Source organism: Corvus hawaiiensis, chromosome 22, assembly GCF_020740725.1.
Source record: "Corvus hawaiiensis isolate bCorHaw1 chromosome 22, bCorHaw1.pri.cur, whole genome shotgun sequence".
Lineage (NCBI taxonomy): Eukaryota > Metazoa > Chordata > Aves > Passeriformes > Corvidae > Corvus > Corvus hawaiiensis.
The window spans coordinates 6,813,701-6,834,969 of NC_063234.1; the positions used below are offsets into that span (position 1 = coordinate 6,813,701).

A 21,269-nucleotide genomic window follows, 5' to 3' on the forward strand; every position below is an offset into this window, starting at 1 on the left:
TCCACCTTGCTGCTCCTCTCTCGCTTCTCTCTTTGCTCTTTCCTTCTCCTCCCACCTGGTATTTTCTTCCCTTTCTGAAATGTTTTCACAGAGGCACCATCAGCTTCACTGGTGGGCTCAGCCTTGGCCACGGAGCTGACTGGGACCAGCCCCCTGAGACCACTGCACACCCCCAGCCCACCAAATCTTTCCTATCAAAGCCCAGGCAGGATGGCAAGCTGCATCCCCAAATTCAGCTACGGAAATGGGGTGGGAGAGGAACTCAAGAAGAGGGAGGAGTTTCTGGAAGCAGGAGAGGTGTGGGGGCCCCAGCAGGTGCTGCAGGAGGGAAGGGGCTCAGTGTGGGGGGAATTTCTCACTCTGCTGATTTCCAAAGGCTCTGCATTAGTCACGTTAGTGCCAACGGTTGTTTCTGGGCAGGGATGGAAAAATAACTCAGCTGGAGAGAGCCTGGTGGGCATTCTGGCTCTCTGCTCCAGGACAACCTGTGTAAAATACCTGGGAATGCAGCATTCCTTGGCTGGAAATGGAGACAGGTGCAGCCAGACCGGGCAGCTTGGGACCTGGGCAGGTCTTTGTGTTGACGTGCAGCTGAGTGCGGGGAGAAGCCTAAACAGCCCCCAGCCAGCTGTTTGTTTTGGTTGTTCCCTCTCCCACTGACTCCTGGTCAGAACTATTCCACGGATTGACCTTTGCAGCCCCAGGCTGTAGCCGGTGTTATGAAACACAAAATCCTGCAGTGCCCGTTCGATGCTCGCTCCTGGCTGTGGCTCCCTGGGATGCTCTGGGAGCAGGAGGGAGAAGCTGCCCTGGAAAACACAACGTCTTCTTACGCCCCTTCTGAGGTTTCTCTAAGCTGGGGCCCAGTGGAAAACCATTCAGTGGAGGCCACTCTCAGCCCCCCTGCCAAGGACGGGGTTGAGAAATATCAGTAGTTTGGCTTAATAAGTAAGTTTTAAATCACAATAGGCCACTTGGAGTTGTAATACTGTGTGGTTTAGCTGCTTGCTTAGCTTTCCTTTCTCAGTCTGAGTAGCTGGATTTGCAGAAGCCTCAAGTCACAAGCTCTGAACTCTCACCCAGATGTGCGTTTGGGTGGAATGGAGTTCATCTTCTCAGTAACTTTCCTCGTAGCTGGTACAGAGCTGTGTGTGAATGCAGTAGGAGAACACTGCTGATAACACACTGATGTTTGAGCTGTTTCTGGGCAGTGCTTTCCCTAAATCAGGAATGTTTTGGGCTCTCAAGCTCTGCTGGCTCAGCGAGTGCTAGGAAGCACAGAGCAGGAGATGAGGAGGCTCCAGCTATCAGTGGAAGCTGCAACTCCACAAGATAAGAGAAGTCAATGGCCAGTCTGTGTGGAGACAGGAGGAGTCCAGTAAGGTGTTAGCAGACCCCATAACAAAAATCACCACTGGAGGCATGAAGAGCACATGCACGAACTGTGAGGTAGAAAAGCCCAGGGATCTCTTTGTTCAGGGTCCCTCTGCAGAGACACCCAGCTCAAGCTGTTCCTATTGCTGTAGCACTCAAATATTGGGATTTTTTTCTGGAATAGTATGTCTGAGACTCTGCTGCAGGAAGCCGAGGACAAAGAAACCTTTTTTTAACAGTTTCATGACCCAGGTGGGACCCAAGACCACAGCCTTGGATCCTTTCATCTCCAAACATCCATTACCAGCAATGTGTGAGCTCCCCTGGGACCTTTGACGTGGGAGGCTGTAGCGGTTTAAGAATGGAATTCTCCAATTTAGTGCTCCCATGCTGCCCCTCGCTCCCCTCTCCCCCTCCACCTGTGGGTGGCTGAAGAGGACTGGAGGCACATAAGATAAAGATCGTGGGTTGAAATAAGAACGATTTACTGGAAACAGCGATAAGAAAATGAACGGTAACAGCAACAATACAGAGGGTGTAAGAAACTATTCACATGGAAAAAACCAACTGATAATAGACAATACCCGACCACTTCCTTGACTGGAAGGGACCCCTTTTCACCCTTCTCCCAGAAGAGTCCCTTTCCCTGCTCCCAGCAATTCCATGAGGTGGCACAGAACAACCTCCAGGTCCTGGCCATGCCTCTTCCCAGCCAGTGCAAAAATTAACCCTGTCCTGGTCAGAACCAGGACCGAGGCGCCAAAGGATGAGTGTTAAAATTCCATCAGATTTGGTGAAAATACTGGAGTGAGTTTCTCTGTCAGGGAGGGTTTGAACCCCGCTCCTGCTGCATAAAGCACACATAGAATAGGATTTAAATCCCTCTTAGTTCCTGAAAATGATGGGAAAATAGACCCAGCACTGGGAAAGGGACACCTTTGACTGCAGTACTACAAAACTGTGAAAGAATCTTTGGCACAGCAGGTGTATCAAAAAAGCACCCAGACATTTTATAACCAGAGATAGAGCTCCAGCAGAGCAGTTGCCACCACAGGGGACCTTTGACAGCACAAACTCACCTTTCTGAGGCATCAACTTGGTTCCCAGGACAGAGGGATTGTTGGTATGTGTGGGATAACTGGGCATGAGACCACCATAAAGAACGCTGGTAGCAGGGACAGGAGGAAATCAGAGTTCCCAGAAATGGGGAGTGACAAAACCATGAGGAGCCTGATCTACTGTAATTAGCGAGGACGTCATCAGCAGCCATATTCACCAAAAGTTGGGCACAGCTCTGGGGCACAGACACGGGGCTGCACAGGCTCCACTGGATATTTTGGGCACTGTCAGATTCTGGACTGCTACTGGAGGTACTGGAATGAAGGGGTGGTACTGGGGAGAATGCCCCTACTAATGCCTTTTCCTGGTCTTAAAATCAAGAGTCAGACATGGTTAGAAGGGAAAAAGGGATTTTACTTTGGTATTTATTTTAAGGATCCTTAGGTGCACATGTCCAGGTCATCTGCACTGAGATGCACCCCACAATGCCCACCCCCAAAAGATCTGGTATAACATTATAGGTGCTACTAATTAGCATATCTATCAAAGATTCCCCAGTGAGAGGCTCGAGTGAGCCCCCCCTCCCCATGGAACCTTCCCCTGGATGGTTCTATCTTAGTTTACAGAATGTGTTCTGGAGAGGACCTTGGGGTCTGGGGCACACTGATCCCTAACTACGAAGCTTCTAAAACGTTGAGTCTCCCAGCTGAACAAACAAGTCCAAGAATGTAGGCAAAAAGCACTGAGAATACAGAAGTTATAGAAAGGTATAAAAGAAAAGGCAAAAAAAATCTTCATGGCCTCACTACCTGTGAAGATCTGAAGAAGGAATTGGATGGCCGGTGCCCTGAATTGCATAACCCCCCTGGATCTGGAACGTGACTGGGTGCATAACCATGGCCTCCTCTTTGGGAGAGCATTCAGGATGTACTTTATATATTATATTATATTATATTATATTATATTATATTACATTACATCCGTTCATTATCAGCATGTCCAGCTCACAGCATGTTACGGATACTCACACCCCAGCTCCCCATTTTCCACTCTGCAGTACTGCTGGAGCCAGGAAATCACCAGCAATCCTCCCTCTGGCTGCATCCCTGGACAGATGCTGTGCTGCTTGTGGAGGAGTGAGGCCTGACCCGTTAATCCATGCTCAGAGAGGCTGGCAGCTGGATTAGTGCTTCAGAAGCTCTTAACATCTGCAGCTGCAGGACAGCCCCAAATTCCTCAGCTGGAAGCCGGAGGTAGCAGCAAGGCTGGTAAGAGCTCTTTTTGAGGGGTTGGGGATTGAATCGCCTCTGCCAGGTAGAGGAATGAGGGAGATTTTATGGGAGATTTTCTGGGAAAGATGGTGGTGGTGGCATTATCTTGGCACTTCCGATCCTGTCACGCAGTCCCTTGGCTGTGGCTGTGATTCCCAAGGCTAAGGGTGTGTTGTTGGCTGTGTAGAGGGAACAAGGCAAAGGAGGCTTGCAGGGGGCTGGAAGGACCCTTTGGAGGAGCCACAGTGAAAATGTGCCAGCCTTGAAGGTCTCAAAGCTCCAATTTCTTGTGTTTGGAGATGAGGTGAGGATGGTCAAGGGAAATGGGAAGTCCCAGAGCTTGGGGGTGAACCCAAGATGCTGCCAGACCAGAGGCAGAGAGAGGGAAGGTGTTGCTGAGGACTTACCTTGAGTGATTACTGTGCTTTATCTCATGGAATAGTTTGGGTTGGAAAGGACCTTAAAGATCTCCTCATTCCAACTCCCATCTCCAAAGCCAGTCTCTCCCTGCTGCTCTGCTTACCTGAGCTGGGCTTCGTTACTCGGGCTTTTGTTACCTCCTTGCTCTCTGCTTTTTGCCTGCACCAACTGCTTGTTCCTCTTCATCACAGGGGTTCATGAGCCCTTTATTTGTGGGGACCAGCAGCTCAGGGGATGAGAAGAGCCACCTGAGCAGCCATGGAGGGGTTACAGCTGCGGGTAAGGATCCTCTCCTTCACCTCCCACTTCAGAGTGCGCGGCAGATAAGGGGGAAGAAATCCCAGCTCCACCTCTGTCCTGTGAGCCTGGGAGCTGGGAATGACTCCCTTGTCTGTCACTGGGAGGGAACTCCAGGAGGCTGTTCAGGATTAAGCCCAGAGAGTGCCTGAGCTCCCAGCTTATCTCCCCACATCCCCTCCCCTCGAGTAGCTCCCGGGGCTGGCTGGAGGCACTCAGGGACTGGCCCTCTCCTGCTTAATCGCCTCCTGTTCAGATGTCAGGAGGAGATGAAGCTGCTATAAATAGATGGTGAAGCCCTACTGGTTTCAGCTGTGATTCACACACATGGCACAGAAGCTTTAGGAAGAATTAACATCCAATCTCTCAGGCACTTTCCTGTGCAAATGCCATCCTGTCCCTGTCACTCTAAGCTCCTTTCCTGGGGGAGATCAGCAGCACTCTGTGGAGGGCCTGGGTGGGCCAAATGGATGGGGAAACCCAGAGCAGGACTCCTGGGGAGATAAAGCTGGAGAAGGACTTTTGGGGAGATAAACCCGGCCGCTCCAGCCGGTGACAGAGCAGCACCTGCCCGTGACACGGAGCTGCCTTTGGAAGATGCCAAGGGCTCCTGCTCCCCCCTGCCCAGGGCTGAGGCCGGCCAGGATGGGGCTGTTGAGGTGCCCACACGCCTGGAGGAGGGACAACAGCCTTTGGGACTGAGGCAGCTCCTGGAGATGGTACGTGAGGGGCTGGGGGTCTTTCTGGCTCTCCCTAATCCGTGCTGAGCTGCGCCTTGACCAAGCGACCCTGGTGGGGCAGGACAGTGACCTGGGTGGTCCACGGGGAATCCCCAGTTTCTCTCCCCATCCTAATTTTGCAAAGCTCAGGGGGAAAAAATGTATCCTACTGCTAAGCTCTCCCCATGGGAAGCTGTGTGCACTCATTCCTGCATGTGTTTGCATTCATTTGCATGTGTTTAAGTGCTCAGCATCCCCCTCCCCCGCCTTGCTGTGTCTGTGCTGTGAGCAGTGATGGTCACAGAGTGAAGGGGAAACCAGAGGAAGGTGAGACCAGACAGGTCCTGGAGTGGGAATTGTGTGAGTGTTTATAGGGATCTATCCATCTGCTTGCCTGACAGCCTCCCCAGTATAGGGGGAAAGCGGTATTTCCATGGAAGGTAGTTTGGAGGGTAGAGCATCTCCTCAGGTGGATGAATATTTCTCATACTTTCAGGTGTCTGGTGTCCCATCAATAAAGGAGAGATCCATGTCTCTAGTCCATAGTATTGCCAGGGTTTCTTTGCATTCCCACTGCATCACAGGGCAGAGAACGAAAAAGAGCCATTCAGAGCACTCATGATTCACAAGAAATAAAGGGGAGTTTGGACTGAAGGATGAGTTTGGACTAAAAGATGAGCTCAAAGTTCGTATCTTTGTGTGCTCAGTTAGTGGCCCAGGGAGTGTGGAGTCCATGAGATGAGGAATACACCAGAAAATACTTGTCCTCTCACCTTGTTCTTCAGGACTCGCAAATCAGGGCTTCTCAGTGAAGCAAGGAAAGAGGCAGAAGGAGGGTCAGAGGAACTGAAAATTGGTGGAGGAGTCAATGTTGTTAAGATGGGACTAGATCCAAGAAAGTCGTGCCATGACCACTCCAGGGCAGAGGGCCCTGTCCCACTCCTCGCTGCAGGAAAACAGCCCCAGGTGACATCCTTGAGCACACACCGAGCCCTGCCAGCATAAGGGGATTAAAGAGATCTCAGCACAGGCTTCTCTTTGAGTGATGGGATCTCCTGCCTGCTAAGGCCCTGCGGGAGGTTGGTATAGCCAAACAAAAATGGGATTGCTGTCAGGATGGCATTCCCCTATTTAGAAACACATCACAGGCAGGAATATGGACCTGGAGTGCTCGGGCAGGCTCAGCTGCAAGTGGATCTGCAGGCACCTGCCCAGTCTAAAGCCATCCTTGAATTTTAATTGTTATGGAAGAACCTGATATAAGCTGCTTTCAGAAATTCCTGTAGGAATGCCCGACCGGGCTGAAGGGCTTCAGGAAAAATTGTGATATATTTCTGCTATTACGCAGAAAGTGGAACTGCAACCCAGAGTTCCAGTGAAGGCTGGGAAACCCAGCTGGATCCACAGAGTCATGTGCAAGTCTGGGAGAGGCTCTGCAGATTCCCTGGCTGTGAGTGACAAGGCTCAGTTGATTTGCAGAAGCTTTTGCATGAACTATCCCATATCTCAAAAGCAGGGGGGGAAAGGGCTGTGTGGAAATCTAAAGGGAATATTTCAATCTGTCTATCCTACAAGTGAGTCCAGACAACCTGAAACAGCTTAGGAATGTGGAGCATATTGGATGCAAATGGCAGGCCATATGTTTTATAACATTAATTGCCAAACTTTCAAAAGCACCCTCCTGACCTCCTGCAGGCAGTGAAGGAGCACAGCTCAGGCTCAGGCACCTCCTCATTTGTCATCTGTTCCTTGTTTTTCTTCAACATTGATCTGGTTCTCTCACCAACCTGGATGGTCTCCAGTGTTGTGAGAGCTGCACACACTCAAATATCAGCCAGTTTCCCAAAACATGGCATCTGTAAATGCCAAGCTTACAGATGGTACGTGATAGAATGGGATTTGCAGGCACAACAGAGAAGGGTAAGGGCAGCACAGAGTGAATAATTCCATCATTCATCTAGAAAAGCTGGATCTGCTCAGATGGTCTGGCTGGTGGCTGCCATGAACAGATGCTGGACTCTGGAAAAAGGGGCTGGAAAGATATCCAGGAATAAGTCATGGTGGTTGAGAAGGGAGGAAGTGAGAGCTGTAACTGAGACTCCTGCCAGGCTGGGATGATGAGCTTCACCTGCAGGGAGGGGAGAAGGCAAAAGGAGTGGTTGATGTTCCACAAGAAACACCAAGGAGAGGAGAGTTATGGCTCACAGAGCTCATTGAAAGCCAGGAAGGCATTTCTGGTTCCAGTTACCCCAACATGGGCTGGTCTGCCCTGCCCTGGTGCAGCAATGGTACTGAAATTATCCCAGAATCCCAGAATAGTTTGGGTCGAAGAGACCTTAAAGCCCATCCCATTCCACCCCTGCCATGGGCAGGGACACTTCCACCAGAGCAGGTGAGTCCTGTCCCTGCAGCAGCTTTATTCTCCAGCACAGGGGCCTCTCTCACAGCTGACACACACAGGTGTTTTCTCTCTCAGAGCCCATTTCTTTTCCATTCCCAGCAGGCACCCAGCAGCCAGAGCTTCCTCAAACTCGCTGCCATGGAGGTGAAGTGGATCCACGTCTTGGTCGTCTTCCTCTTCCTGCTGTCTGTGGCCATGACCAGCTGCTTCCTGTGGCAGTACAGCCTCCCCAAGGTGGAGCCCAGTGAGTAGTAGGTTTTAACCTTGGTCATGGTGTGGCACAGGGATTTGGAAGACTAGGAAAAGCTTTCTTCCCATTTCTCCCCAAAGAGCACTTCCCCAAACACAGATTCTCCCAGAGAGCAATAAAGTTTTGTCCTCCTTTCTGGTTCAAGGCCACAGAGGAGGTGAAGGCTGGGTTGATGGAGGTACCACGTCACTCTGCTGGTGTCCAGAGAAGCTCCATCAATCCTGGCCGAGCCGTGGTTAACTGCTAAGGCGGCATTTTATTTTAGATTCTTTATCTTGGTTTTTTCTGTTGTAAAAGTTACTCCAGTTCAGAACTGGCTTTGTTTCATACCTTACCGTGTGTTTCAGCTTCAGGGTTTGCTCCCTTTCCTATTCCCCAAATCTTTGCATTGGCTTAAGCCAATTCACATTAGAATTCATGGAACCACAGAATCACAGAATGGTTTGTGCTGGAGGGGCCTTAAAGCCCATCTCATCCCACCCCTGCCATGGGCAGGGACACCTTCCACTAGCCCAGGCTACTCCAAGCCCCAGTGTCCAGCCTGGCCTTGGGCACTGCCAGGGATCCAGGGGCAGCCACAGCTGCTCTGGGCACCCTGTGCCAGCCCCTCCCCACCCTCCCAGGGAACAATTCCTTCCCAATCTCCCATCCAGCCCTGCCCTCTGGCACTGGGAAGCCATTCCCTGTGTCCTGTCCCTCCATGCCTTGTCCCCAGCCCCTCTCCAGCTCTCCTGGAGCCCCTTTAGGCCCTGCAAGGGGCTCGGAGCTCTCCCTGGAGCTTTCTCTTGTGCAGGTGAGCACTCCCAGCTCTCCCAGCCTGGCTCCAAGAGGGGCTCCCGCCCTTGGAGCAGCTCCGTGGCCTCCTCTGTTGATTATAGGAAACTCAACCAATCCACTCAAGGCACTGAATGCGCAAGGATTAAATATCCACGGTGTCAATGCATCAGAGCTTTAAGTAGCTGAAAGGCGGCATAAAATCTACGATGAAGGTTCCAGAGGTATTTCAGAGACCAAGATCTGAAAAGGTTTCAAACCACACGTTTTTATCACAGAGTACCAGGCTGCCTGTAGGCTCTGTCCACCTCCATGACTTCCTAGTGCCATTTCCCTCCTCATGCCTGATGCTTCATGTTCCCCTGGTAAGCAAGAAGATGGCATTTTGTTCCCAGCTGTACAGGGTAGCTGTATGTATGAACACCTTGGGATCAGCTGGGAAAATAGTGCCTCCAAGTAAGGGAGTTCCTGTCTCTCCCTGAGTTTAAAGACCTTTTCTGGCCACAAAAATTGAAGCTGTCTGTGGGATATGCAGGATGCAGCTGATTCAGGAGGCAACTAATAGAGTAGGTGTGGGGCCTACCAAGTGTTGTTGGTGCTGGATTTCAGGTGGCACTCACAGGTCACTCCTGCCCCCATTTCTGAGGTGATGATACACAAGGGATGACTCTTGCTCACTGTTCTCCTGAACTCCAGCTCAGACTTTCCTCTAGACATGGGCAGGCCCTTCCAGGGGGGCTAAACCCACTGCCAGGCACCCCAGAGTCTTCTGCAGCCCCAGTTCTTTACTCTCCCAGGTTGCAGTGATGCCATGATGATTTTTTGCCTTTTCTTTTATACCCCTGTTATACCTTTTTACAACTTCTGTATTCTCAGTGCTTTTTGCCTACATTCTCGGACTTGTTTGTTCAGCTGGGAGACTCAACATTTTAGAAGCTTCATAGTTAGGGATCAGTGTGCCCCAGACCCCAAGGTCCTCTCCAGAACACGTTCTGTAAACCAAGACAGAACCATCCAGGGGAAGGTTCCTTGGGGAGGGGGGCTCACTCGAGCCTCTCACTGGGGAATCTTTGATAGATGTGCTAATTAGTAGCACCTATAATGTTATACCAGATGTTTTGGGGGTGGGCATTGTGGGGTGCATCTCAGTGCATTCGACCTGGATGTGTGCACCTAAGGATCCTTAAAATAAATACCAAAGTAAAATCCCTTTTCCCCTTCTAACCATGTCTGACTCTTGATTTTGAGACCAGGAAAAGGCATCAGCAGAGTTAGTTGAAGTACATCCCATGTCCATCCCGTGTCCATCCTGTGTCCATCCCACGTTGGAATAAGCAATAACAGGGCACAGTGCCGCTGTTTCACACGAGACAGAAATAATTCAGGGTTGTCCCTTCCCTGTGCAGAAGCATCCCTTAGGCCAACGCAAGCAAGAAAGTTTGTGGTGGCTGCTGGGCGAGGTTAAAGCTTGTCCACGTGTCTGTTGTCAGTCCTGTCACCCTAAACTGTTTTCCAGGTCCGTCTGTGATGGAGGCGAGGTCAGAAGCTGTGCAGATGTGTCCCCGCTATCCTGAGCCAGTCCCACTGGACCACCCCCTCCCCATCCTGAAGGAAGCGTTGGAGAAGGTCTGTGGGGAGGAGGGACCAGAGGGACACACAGCTCTTGGCTGCTTTTCTCCAGGGGTACAGGGGAGATGGTGGATTTTGCCGCTGAACATCCCTGGGGAAGGAGGTGGGGAACTGAGGAGGGGGAGAACGTGTGAACCTAGAAATGGATGTGTAAAACTCCTTCAGTGAACAGGTCAGTGAGCAGCTCTCTTGCCCAGAGGGTGAGCTGGGAGGGACAAGCATCATCACTTGTCCATCAGAAGGCCTGGAGAGTTTCCACCAGCATGAAATGGTGGCTCTTGGCACCTGGTGCATTATGTGGCAGCCTTCATCTCCTGAAGAGTACCTGGCTCAGGTTCTCCCTGGTTCCAATTCATCAGCCAGTGCCAATTCCTTATTTTCTTGCTTTGCTGGCTTTCCCCAAGCCTCAGTTTAAAAATTAAAAAGATGTACGTAACTCCTGAGAAGGGAGTGGAGGGGAAGGGGAAGGGGAAGAAGACCGGCAGTTGGATGAAAGAAGGTGCAATTCACTGTCAGTATATCCTCAGTATGAGGTGGATCTGACATCTTAGCACTGCCTGAACTTCTGGCAGGCTCCATGTGCTCTAAGGAAATACTGCAGTGTTGCCCTGACTGTCTGGACCATAAGGACAGTCATTCTCTGACAGGACATTCCCGATTTTTAGGCCCCTATCACCTGCTCTCTCTCTCACTTGTCTCCTTCTCACAAGTAGAAGGCAATCAGCACTGTGAACAATATTCAACATGCAAGCGCATCAGGGATTCATACAGTGAAAAAAATATATTTTATGTTACTTCTCTAATAATCCCTCCTATTTTATTTGCCTTTTTTTCTGCCTTAAGGCACTGAGCAAATGTTTCCATAGGAACATCCACCTCAGCCCTGGGGTCTTCTTCCTGAGAGCTCAGGCCCAGCTTTGGGCAGTTTCCCTGCACACACATGGCTTTATCCACGCTGAATTTCAATTCCCATCACTTCACATCCACTTTTACAAAGTTTCTGCCTGTCCCTGGAATCTTGAAGAGCATCTCTTATTTCTGTCAACTTCCTGCAGGTGCAGGCAGGTCTAAAGGTCAGACTCTCTCTGAGAAAAGGAGGATCATGATTGTTGGAATGAATCTTAGAGCCACATGAGTTGGAAAAGAATGTTAAAGCTCATCCAGTCCCATCCCTTGCCATGGGCAGGGACACCTTCCACTAGCCCAGATTGCTCCAAGCCCTGTTCAACCTGGCCTTGGACACTGCCAGGGATCCAGGGGCAGCCACAGCTGCTCTGGGCACCCTGTGCCAGGGCCTCCCCACCCTCACAGGGGAGAATTTCTTTCCAATATCCCATCTAATCCTGCTCTCTGGCAGCGGGAAGCCATTCCCTCTTGTCCTGCCACTCCAGGCTCTTGTCCAAAGTCCTTTTCCATGGTCTCTGTGAGCCCAGACCCTTCTCAGGAGGTGCTGGTGCACCAGATGTACACATCTACAGATGTACCAGATGGGCCACTGGTCCATGGCGAGGGAGGGCAAAGGACCCCAACAGAAGGGCTGGACAAGCTGGATGTTTCCACTTGTGGCTCTCAGTGCCCTTCCCCTGGCCATCCAGTGAAGAGATTCCAAGGACATGGCTCAGTTTGGCTTTTCTTGTCTCGAGTGCTGGGTCTGGAAGGGCATTTCCTATGTCTTAACCACGGTGTGCAAAACAAAATGGGTGCCTGAAAATGCAAATGATATGTGCAAGATGAGGACAGAGCTTTGAAAAAGTCCCAAAAGGGCAAAATCGATTCATTCTGCTTGCAGAGGTGGGTGGGGCACAGCTGGATGAGGGGTTCTGCACAGCCCTGGCACAGCAGGGAGCCAGGAGCAATCACAGCCCTTCAGTTGCTCAGAGCTGCTCCTCAGGTTGTGGTTTAAACAGGAGCCCAAGCTCCAGGGTGTTTCATGGCATGAGGAGTGTCGTGGGATATCTGAAAAGTCTTTCTCTCATACATCTTTGGCCCTAAAATACCAGTGCAAAGAACAGATGTGCAGAATACAAATTAAAAAAGAAGAAATTACAATTATTACGTGTTGGTGTTTGGTTTTAATCATAAATATTACAAGCATGAGCACACAGTGGACATGTAGACTGAAAAAGGACACAGGATAACTCAACAGAAGCAATTCTAAGAAACAGATAAACATTTAAAATACTTCTTTTTGCCAAAACACCACTCATAGGATCCCTCTCGAGTGCTTGGGTGTAACAAGGGCTGATGGTCTGGGCCTTCTACTGCCTGGTACAGACTGGAAGCATTATAAGACTCTTCTTTTGGATGCTCATGATCTCCCTTCCTTCCCCAGGTGGATCTGATGCTGCGGCAGAAGATGCACAACTCCGGCCTGCCAGCCATGTCGGCCATTGTCATCTACAACGACACCGTGCTCTGGACGGGCAACTTCGGGAAGAAGAACGGCTCCGACCCCACCTCAGGGCTGCCCAACGAATACACCATCTACAGGTGAGACACCTGGCACGGGTGTGAGAGCCAGGAAAGGGCGGATACCCCTATGGAGAGCTGATATCTGGGAACAGAGATGTCGTCACAAACTGCTGGTCCATGCAGGAACCTCTGCTGGCTTTTGCTGGAACTTTGTGAGACAATGCTACAGCAAGTTCCCAGATTATTACATGCTGGTGGCTTACTGAGAGACTTTGGATTTATTTATGTATTTTTTCATTTAATTCTGACAATATTTTTAATTGGAATGGCAATGACCCTAAAGAACCTGAAACATACTGCTCCTTACATGGGAATGGCTTCACGTCCAGGGCACAAACCTGAAGACCAAGAGATGGCACAGATTTGGAGAACAGAGAGGAGACAGTGCTACCAGATTTACAAAAATAATAATAAATGTCAGTTTAGGAAAAACTGATGTTTGGGGTGGATATCTACTGAACACATAAAGTAGACCCACAAGCTTATTCATCGTCCCAGTGAAGTCAAAGTCATATTGGCTGTTATATTTTAGGTTAAGACAGAATCAAGCTCTTAATGTGAGGTAAAAACAAAAAAAAAAAGAGATGAAGGGAATGCTTCCTTCCTCTAAAGACCAATTTTCAGTGAACTGTAACTGTGTTATCTAAGAAACACGGGCTGCACTCTGACTATAAAATTGTGTCCTCATAATGAACAATTTTGGAAAGTTTCGGCAGCTGTGATTATCTGTTCTTCCCCATCTGTAAAATGGTAAAATGACCTCCTGCTATTTTCCTTCCAGAATCATTGAATGATTTGGGTTGGAAGGGACATTCAAGGTCTGGTTCCAACCCCCTGCCATGGGCCAGGAGTCAGGTCCACGTCCCTGGGTGGGCTCGAACCACCAACCTTTCGGTTAACAGCCGAACGCGCTGACCGATTGCGCCACAGGGACGGCCTGGATAGACCCAAAAACTGTGGCTATCTGGCATTTAGGGACAGTCTGGTGTGGGCCTGGCAGTGCTGGGTAAATGGTCCAACTCGATGATCTTAAAGGTCTTTTCCAACCTAAATGATTCTGTGATTTTAACCTTTAAAATTCCAATAAACTACTTGAGAGTTTTTATGGTATTTACTAAGCAGTAATTTACAATTTACGCCATTTTATGAATGCCAAGTGAATAGAAAGAGATCTGCAGCCCACTGCACTGCTGGGGACAGACAGAAGTTATGCTGCAGTCTATAAAGATTCAGATTTAAGGATATTAATTCAAACTTCCTACCTGTATTTTAGGCATTCCCTCTGGAACAAAGAAAGGTGTCGTACATAAAACCACGGTGATCTCATGTGCTGACCTTCTTTCCCCTTGATTCATGGGCTTCTTAATGCTAAATTTCTCCAAATGTCTCTTCCCCAACAGAATTGCCAGCGTCTCCAAGATCTTCCCCACCATTATGTTGTACAGGATGTGGGAGGAAGGAAAAGTCACGTCCCTTGATGACCCATTGGAGCGTTATGCCCAGAACTTTGTTATTAAGAACCCTCTGGGGAGGCTCAAGGACTCAGAGCAGAGATACACAGCAGACGGGCTGGTTTTTTTGGAAAAAGGCTCGATGCCACTGAAGCCATCCCCGGTCACCCTGCGCAGAATGGCCAGTCAGCTCTCAGGTGAGGCAGCTCCCTGCGTGTCCCTGGGCCTCTGTGCCCCTGGAAAGACCCCACAGAGAGAGCAGACCATATTCCAGGAATAAAACAAGGCTGCTGGGACGCTGCTTCCCAGTCTGGACCCCGCACCGTGCATCCCTTCACAGGGATCAGGCAGGGCCCTTGGAAGCAGGGTGTCAGCAACTTCATGGAGTGCTCAAAGGGAACTCTTGTCCAGAACACCTGCCAGGACAGGGGCTGAGATGAGGAGGTTTTATTCCCCTGCAAGGTGACCAGAGATTCCTTTCAGGTGACCACAGATTCCTTTCAGGTGAACACAGATTCCTTTCTCCTCGGTACCATGAAATCAGGCTCCAATTGCACAACACTGTTTTGTACTCCAGTCCCGAGTGCTCTCATTTTTCTGAGATGTAGAGTTGAGGGTCAAATCTCTTTGCTTTGAATAGAAAGACCTTGATTGCTGAGCTAAATTTAGCTGTCAGTGTGGTTCCTGATCTGGGATTCCTGGGCTATTAATAGCTTGGCACTTGCTGTCAGAGGAGTGTTAATCTGCTGCTACCTTCCGAATTGAGGAATTCGTATGTTAAGGGAGAAGGAACTCGCAGGACTAAGAACTTTAACCTTTCTCAGAAACAAAGCTGCTAATACTTGACTGAGGAATTATAAAATGTAATGGGCAAAAAGAGTGTGCTGATATCACACGTGGTATTTTGGTTAATCTCTGTAACCCTTGCATTATTCCAGATGGGAATAAATGCCCTAAAATTAGGACCTAAAATCAAAATAGCATGTCTGCAACTTGCAGGACCTCAGGATGGGGTACAGCATCAGCTGAAGCAAGTGAATATGAAAATGAGGGCTCCCCAAAACTGAATGATACTGAAACCTGGAAAGAAGCAGATGAACAACCCAAAGTGGCCAGCGGCCACATCCCTGCCCAGATGCTCTCCCTGCAGACAAGGTGTGGCTCTATCCAGCCTGACATCGTCTTCAGGGGAACCAGCTGTGCCTGGTCCCCTCTGACACATGAGCACCTGAAGCTGCTCTAACTGCTCCTGTCACCCAGGGAGGTGTGAAGTGTACCTCAGAAATGTTGTAAGGAGCATAAGTCAAAAGGGTACCTGGTCATGGCATAATTCCTGGTACTGTGCAGCCCTTCCATTGCTTCCATCACTGTGCTGGATTTGTGCCCCTGCTCAGCTCCTTTTATGCTCCAATGTATTTTTGGATTTTAGAATGTGGCCCAAATTTCCCAGACCACCCCAGCAGGACCACACCAGCCCTCGGACCCTAACAATTCAGGAGAAGGAAATGCACGGTTTCAAAATCCCAACCACAAATCAAAGGAACGTTCCGGTTCCACTTTCCCTTTGCTGTGTGTCAAACCTCAAAAAGGAATAAGTTCTGCTTAGCACCAGGATCAAAGCCACCGCATGACACATTGTAAAGTGGGTTTCATCTGAATTCTTCCAGTGGAAACTGATCTGTAATAGATCCTCATTATCTGGTCTCTCCATTTCATATTACAAAAGTAACTCCAAAGGTTTTTCTCCTCAGCACTCGACAGGCCCATTGCTGGAGGGAAGCTCCAGCTTGTCAAGACTGCGATTTTCAAATCCACACGAATGACAGGATGGGATGCGATTGTAAATTCTTAACAACGTGCTTGTCACAACAATTAGCAGCCCATGAGGTAGAAATCAATGACTCTGGATTATGTTATGCTCTGGTTTATCATTTCCAATGAACCTCAAGGAGACACTGCACTGCTGTCATGGAGCTGGTGAATTCTCCCACTGCTCCAACATTTTCTTCACTGCCATTGGGGCAAGTTCGTAATGAAGGAGCCCACTGTCCACTGGAAGACGTCAGTGCTTCTCTTATCTGGTCACACAGCTGCACAAATAGCCCCAGAGCAGGGGCAGAAGCAGTGCTCTCACTCCAGCTCAAACACCAAGCTCAGGCCAGCTGAGAAAACCAAGTGTTGCTGCCACAAAAGAATGGGGCCTCATTCAGCTTTGCCAGGACGCAGGACAAGAGGAAAAGGCCTCAAGTTGCACCAAGAGAGGTTTAGATCAGATATTACGAAAAAAATTTCACAGGGAGGGTTGTGAAGTATTGGCACAGGCTGCCCAGGGCAGTGGTGGAGTCACTATCCCTGGAGCTGTTCAAAAAACACGGGATGTGGACACTTGGGGACATGGACTAGTGGTGGACATGACAGTGCTGGGTTAATGGTTGGACTCCATGATCTTGGAGGGCTTCCCAACCTTAGTGAACCCATGATAAAGACATGGTCACTGAGCACACAACTGTGAGTCGTTTCTCTGTCAAAAACATGCGTTTCCCAATTTCCTCCCAAACCTCCACATCAAAGCAAGCAGCAAGGATTCCATTCCAAAAGTAGTCCAAGTTCTGGCCTAGACAAGCCATCGATCCTGTGCAGAGGAGCTGGGGTGATTTAAAAAGTACTGACCAAAAGATTTTAGGGAATCCATGTTCAGTGAGGAATTAAAAGTGAAAAGAACTTGATTATTTTCTACATTTAGAAACCCTGAATAATTAAAAGTGGAAAGAACCTTGGTTTTTTCTATATCTTGAAACCCTAAATAAATGTTGATATAGATGAGGGGGAAGATAAAAATAATTTAGGCCAAGCCTGGAGTTGTCCAGAGAAGTTTAGGCCCTCTGTGGTGAAGTGTAAAGAATAAAATCCTGTTAAAAGGGACTGTTAAACACATTTGTAGTCAAGGGAATGCAGTCACGTGGAAATACAGACAGGGATTCCCCAACACCCCTTCTGCCCCTCTCTTCCAAACCACAGTTGGAGATCCAGGATATTTTCCATCATTCATCGAGGCATTTTCATGGAGATGCAGCAGCCCAGAGTTAATGCTGGGGTAGGACCTGTGTAACCCAGAGTCAGGAGCCCATTACTTGATGCTGTGTCCTGCAGCTCGGCAGGAGCAGGCCCTTGCTGTGTCTCCAGAGTTCTCGTGTCCACCACTGGTGCTTCCACTCTGCCATTGAATCTTGCCTTTGTTCTCTCTTCACCAGAGCCATCATTTCCATTATTTCTCTCCCTTTCCCACGGCACAGGTCTGCCCAGGAGGCTGCGATCCACCAGCCTGCTCTGGAAGGGCAACACACAGGACGCCCTCACGCTGCTCAAAGACGACGTCTTGGTGGCCGACCCAGGAACCAGGTCAGACACCTTCATTTAGGAGCTTTTGGTCTGGATGTGTTCTCCACTCTCAGCCTCATTCCCAGCCTCCATGGCCAGTGGCTAAAAGGCAGCCATTCCCAAAGGGAGCTTCAGCCATCTCCCCACATGCCTGTCAGAGGCAGAAAAAAGTGACTGTTGGAGGTGTCAGGGTTGGGTTTAATTTTTTAAGCCCAGATGAGCCAAGTCAAACTGCTATAGTTCATTTCATGAGCCTTAAATGATGCAGGTTTTCAAAAGTGGGAAGGCACTTTAAACAGTTTAAATCATCACAGATTTCAGTTAAAATCATGTCTGTGGTGAGTTGTGTGTCTCTAAATTATCTAAAAGGTCTATGAGTGCTTGTTACAATTCCTGTAGCCTGTTAAAAGTCTCTTACCTGGGTTGCAAACACTCAAAAATACCATGGAATCATAGAATCCCAGACTGATTTGGGTTGGAAGGGACATCAAAGATCATCTTTTTCCACCCCTCTGCCAAGGATAGGGACACCTTCCACTATCCAAGGTTGCTCCAAGCCCTGTCCAACCTGGACTTGGACACTTCCCCACAGGATCCAGTGGACAGCAGATGAGGGAAATGATTCAGACTAACTGGGAAAAAACTTTCTAAGAATTGTCTGGGAATTAATTACGGTCTGAAATAATTTACCCAGGATGGCCAAGGATCTACCACGGTCACTTGTGGTTGTTCTGTCCCACATCATGTAGGAGGCTACAACAGATATTCCTTAAAGCATTTTAAGATTTCAATATCATCATCTTCTCTGGTATTTTTATATCTTTATTGAAACTTATCTCTGTTGGTATCTTTATGATCCCCACGAAGATAAATAGGGACATACCCTCATAGTCTCTCAGTGTCTTATTAATTGATACGTTGATAGTTTTCAGTCTCTGTCCTTGTTCTTTGTTATACTTCCCAGCTAACAGATCGTTCTTCCCAAAGGAAGTTCCCATCCACTGATATAGATGTTTTAACGTATTTTTCTGTGTTGAAATTCAGCTCCATTTCAGACACAAGGTTTTACATACAGAATGTATTTATTCTTAGGGTAAGAATATATATGCTCATCATGCTTTTATTCAACCAAATGTGTTGGAAAAGGTTGAAGTGGTGCAAATTTGTGATCTAAATAGGCCTTAATGAGATGTGTGGCTTCACACAATTAAAAAAAACCAACAGGGTTGAAAATAAAATGAATTTTGAAAATGTGTTTTAAAAAAATGCCCCTTCATGTCTTCATGCCATTAAACTTCATTCAAGTGTAAAGACTTCAATCACTTGATGGATATTAAAGACTGGAGCACTCAGGTTTCTTTAATGACTCCACGTTGCTAGATGCTGCTTTGTGGGCTTTTATGTGCTCTTTAAGTGCTTTTACCATCTTAAGGTAGCTTAGGTATCTAAGTGATTATCCCAAGGCAAATCCCCAAAGAGGTTAAAGAGGTTTACCTGGGATTTTGAGACCTTTAGGGCGAGCACCTGGAACTCTCCACACTGCTCTTAGAAAGAATGGATGGTGAACAATTATAAACAGCAAGTCAGGTTATGCAAATACAGAGGGGTTTTTTCTTTTCCATCTCCAGCTCTCTCTGTACATCAGGGTTAAACAGCTCTGCTGATGTTCCCATAAAACATTTCTCTTTCTTGATTTAACAACAAATCCTGGCAACTATGTGCAGCTTTTCTCTGTCTCTCCTTCATCTGTCATTCTATAAAATGTGAATTTTTCCCTAAAGAAGAGCGACCCAGCCACTGGTTTTGCTTATCACTGATGAACAGCTGATCCCAATATATTGCTCTTCCTTCCCAGATGCCACTACAGCAACCTGGCCTTCTCCCTGATGGCCCATGTGCTGGCTGACCATGCAGCCAACGGGCAGTACCAGCGCTGGATCTCGGAGAACATCCTGGACCGCCTGGGCATGGAGGACACCGGCTTCGACATCACGGCGCCCATCCGCTCCCAGATGGCCGTGGGCTTCTACGGCAGCCAGCAGCCGGCCCCGCTTTACGACCTGGGCTGGTACCGGCCCTCTGGCCAGATGTACTCCACAGCTGCTGACCTGGCCAAGCTGGCCATGGTCTTCTTGGGCACCTACCACCGCCGGCTGCTCGAGCCCGACACGGTGAAGACAATGCTGACGCCCCTGTTCAAGTGCTCCGTTGAATACTTTGCTAACAAGACGGGCACACCCTGGGAGATTAACGAGCAGTTGGGATACGATGTCATCAGGAAAGACGGGGACCTCGATGGTTATTCAGCAACCTTCTCTCTCATCCCCAAGCTCCGCCTGAGCTTCATCGTGCTGATGGCAGGGCCCAGACCTCAGGGTGGGGACATTGTGACTCAGACATATGAGTATCTCATCCCTGCCATGGAGACGGCGTTCAGAGAGGCCGACAAAAGCTTGGTTCCTCCTCCAAACCCAATCCCTTATGTTGGCTACTACACCTATTCCAACCTGACTTTCTATGAGATCAAAGTTGGAATTGGTGGGGTGCTGGTCATGCAGCAGTTTGGGCCTCATGTGGAAGAGCTGATCCCTGAAAAGTATAGGACAATCAAGCTCCACCACCTGGAAGATCGTGTTTTCCAAGTCGTTTTTGACAAGGAGTTCCCATGTGTTCTGCACCTGGGTTCTGCCTCCATCTCGCTGGAGACCCAGAATGGGCAGCTCTTTAACTTCTACCCCTTCGACCGCAAGGGTTTGTCCCCTGGCTTTGACGCCCCGGGCCTGAACACCTACAACGTGGTGCGTGTCCTGCGCAAGCCCGTGTTCTACAGCTAAACATTCCCTGCTCTTCCCACCGCTCCTGGGAGCTGGCTCCAAATCTGTGTCTTACCAGACTCTCCTGCCCGTGAGGCTTTGTGGATGCCATTCAAAAGGGAAGGATGGTGGCAAATGACTCTTTTGCCAAACAAATCCTTCCCGCTTCTAGGACAACTTTAATGACTTGTCATTGGCCCCCAGCAGTGCACAACAGGCCAGCTGGCACCTGGAGATGCCTGCAGGAAAAAGAGGTGGGAATGTGCTGGATAGATGTGTTTGGAGGGCATAAAAAAAAGCAAGCACTGAAGAGTCCACTCTTACATTGTCTGCTTGATGACCACTGTGGTGACAAACTGCTATCATCAAAGGGTTGACAATTCCCTGGGGCTCTCAGAAAATTTCTCTTCATCAGTACAAGGATTTTTCCAGGGCTTTTCAGGAGCCTGTCTATCACAAACAAGATCCTTTACCTGGGTTTGCCAAAAGCATTATGTGCTGAAAAACGGCACCAGTCTGACACCAGGCTCTGCTTGGGACTCCTGGGATGTGAGGGTCTGTTTCTTTCCTGGGTCATAAACTTTAAAAGTGCAGAGCAGTGTGGTTCTGTCTTGGCTCCTTAGATTTCTGCAGAAGTGGTGTTCCTTCAAAGGATGTTGGAGCAGTGTAGAAGCCGAAGCTCACTTCTGTGAACAGGGGCACAGGAACATAAGCTGAGATGTTCCAGCAGGACTCAGCTCTGTGACTGTCTCAGTATCCAGGAAAGTGTGGGCGTGGTGTGGAAGTTCAGGAATGGATGGGAACCTTTCTGTGTGTTTTGGATGCAAACACACCCACTGTGTTTCTGCAGCTGGGAGTGCAGATGCTGAGGGAAAGTGCCTCAGCCTGGGGAGCACCACTTTGGGGACAGTGCCCCTGCACCTACAGAGCCACTGACACATGTTGTTATCCCTTCCTGTGC

At 49.0% G+C, this 21,269-nt stretch overlaps 1 protein-coding gene and 1 non-coding gene across 5 annotated transcripts; one reads left to right on the forward strand and one right to left on the reverse strand.

Moving 5' to 3' along the window:
* Positions 1 to 3,605: 3,605 nt before the first annotated feature.
* On the forward strand, positions 3,606 to 20,903 carry LACTBL1 (lactamase beta like 1). Of its 4 annotated transcripts, none has more exons than XM_048326604.1 (8): positions 3,606 to 3,701; positions 4,316 to 4,403; positions 7,641 to 7,785; positions 10,082 to 10,191; positions 12,527 to 12,684; positions 14,067 to 14,314; positions 17,411 to 17,516; positions 19,351 to 20,903. In XM_048326604.1, exons 2-8 carry the CDS (start codon positions 4,383 to 4,385, stop codon positions 20,327 to 20,329), a joined length of 1,767 nt encoding a protein of 588 aa, XP_048182561.1. In that variant the 5' UTR covers positions 3,606 to 3,701; positions 4,316 to 4,382; the 3' UTR covers positions 20,330 to 20,903. The 4 variants fall into 4 exon arrangements, with proteins under 4 accessions (XP_048182561.1, XP_048182562.1, XP_048182563.1 ...); XM_048326605.1 differs by having other exon boundaries at positions 7,644 to 7,785; XM_048326606.1 differs by lacking the exons at positions 3,606 to 3,701; positions 4,316 to 4,403 and adding an exon at positions 4,764 to 5,140.
* Positions 13,527 to 13,600, reverse strand: TRNAN-GUU. The gene has a single exon. It is a non-coding gene; the product is annotated as a tRNA-Asn (tRNA).
* Positions 20,904 to 21,269: the final 366 nt, after the last annotated feature.

Excerpts from the sequence above, each read along its gene's own strand:
- LACTBL1 (XM_048326604.1), top strand. The coding sequence starts at position 4,383 with ATGGAGGGGTTACAGCTGCGG. Across the intron at positions 14,315-17,410 it reads AATGGCCAGTCAGCTCTCAG|GTCTGCCCAGGAGGCTGCGA; the intron begins GTGAGGCAGCTC and ends CCCACGGCACAG. Across the intron at positions 17,517-19,350 it reads GTGGCCGACCCAGGAACCAG|ATGCCACTACAGCAACCTGG; the intron begins GTCAGACACCTT and ends CTTCCTTCCCAG.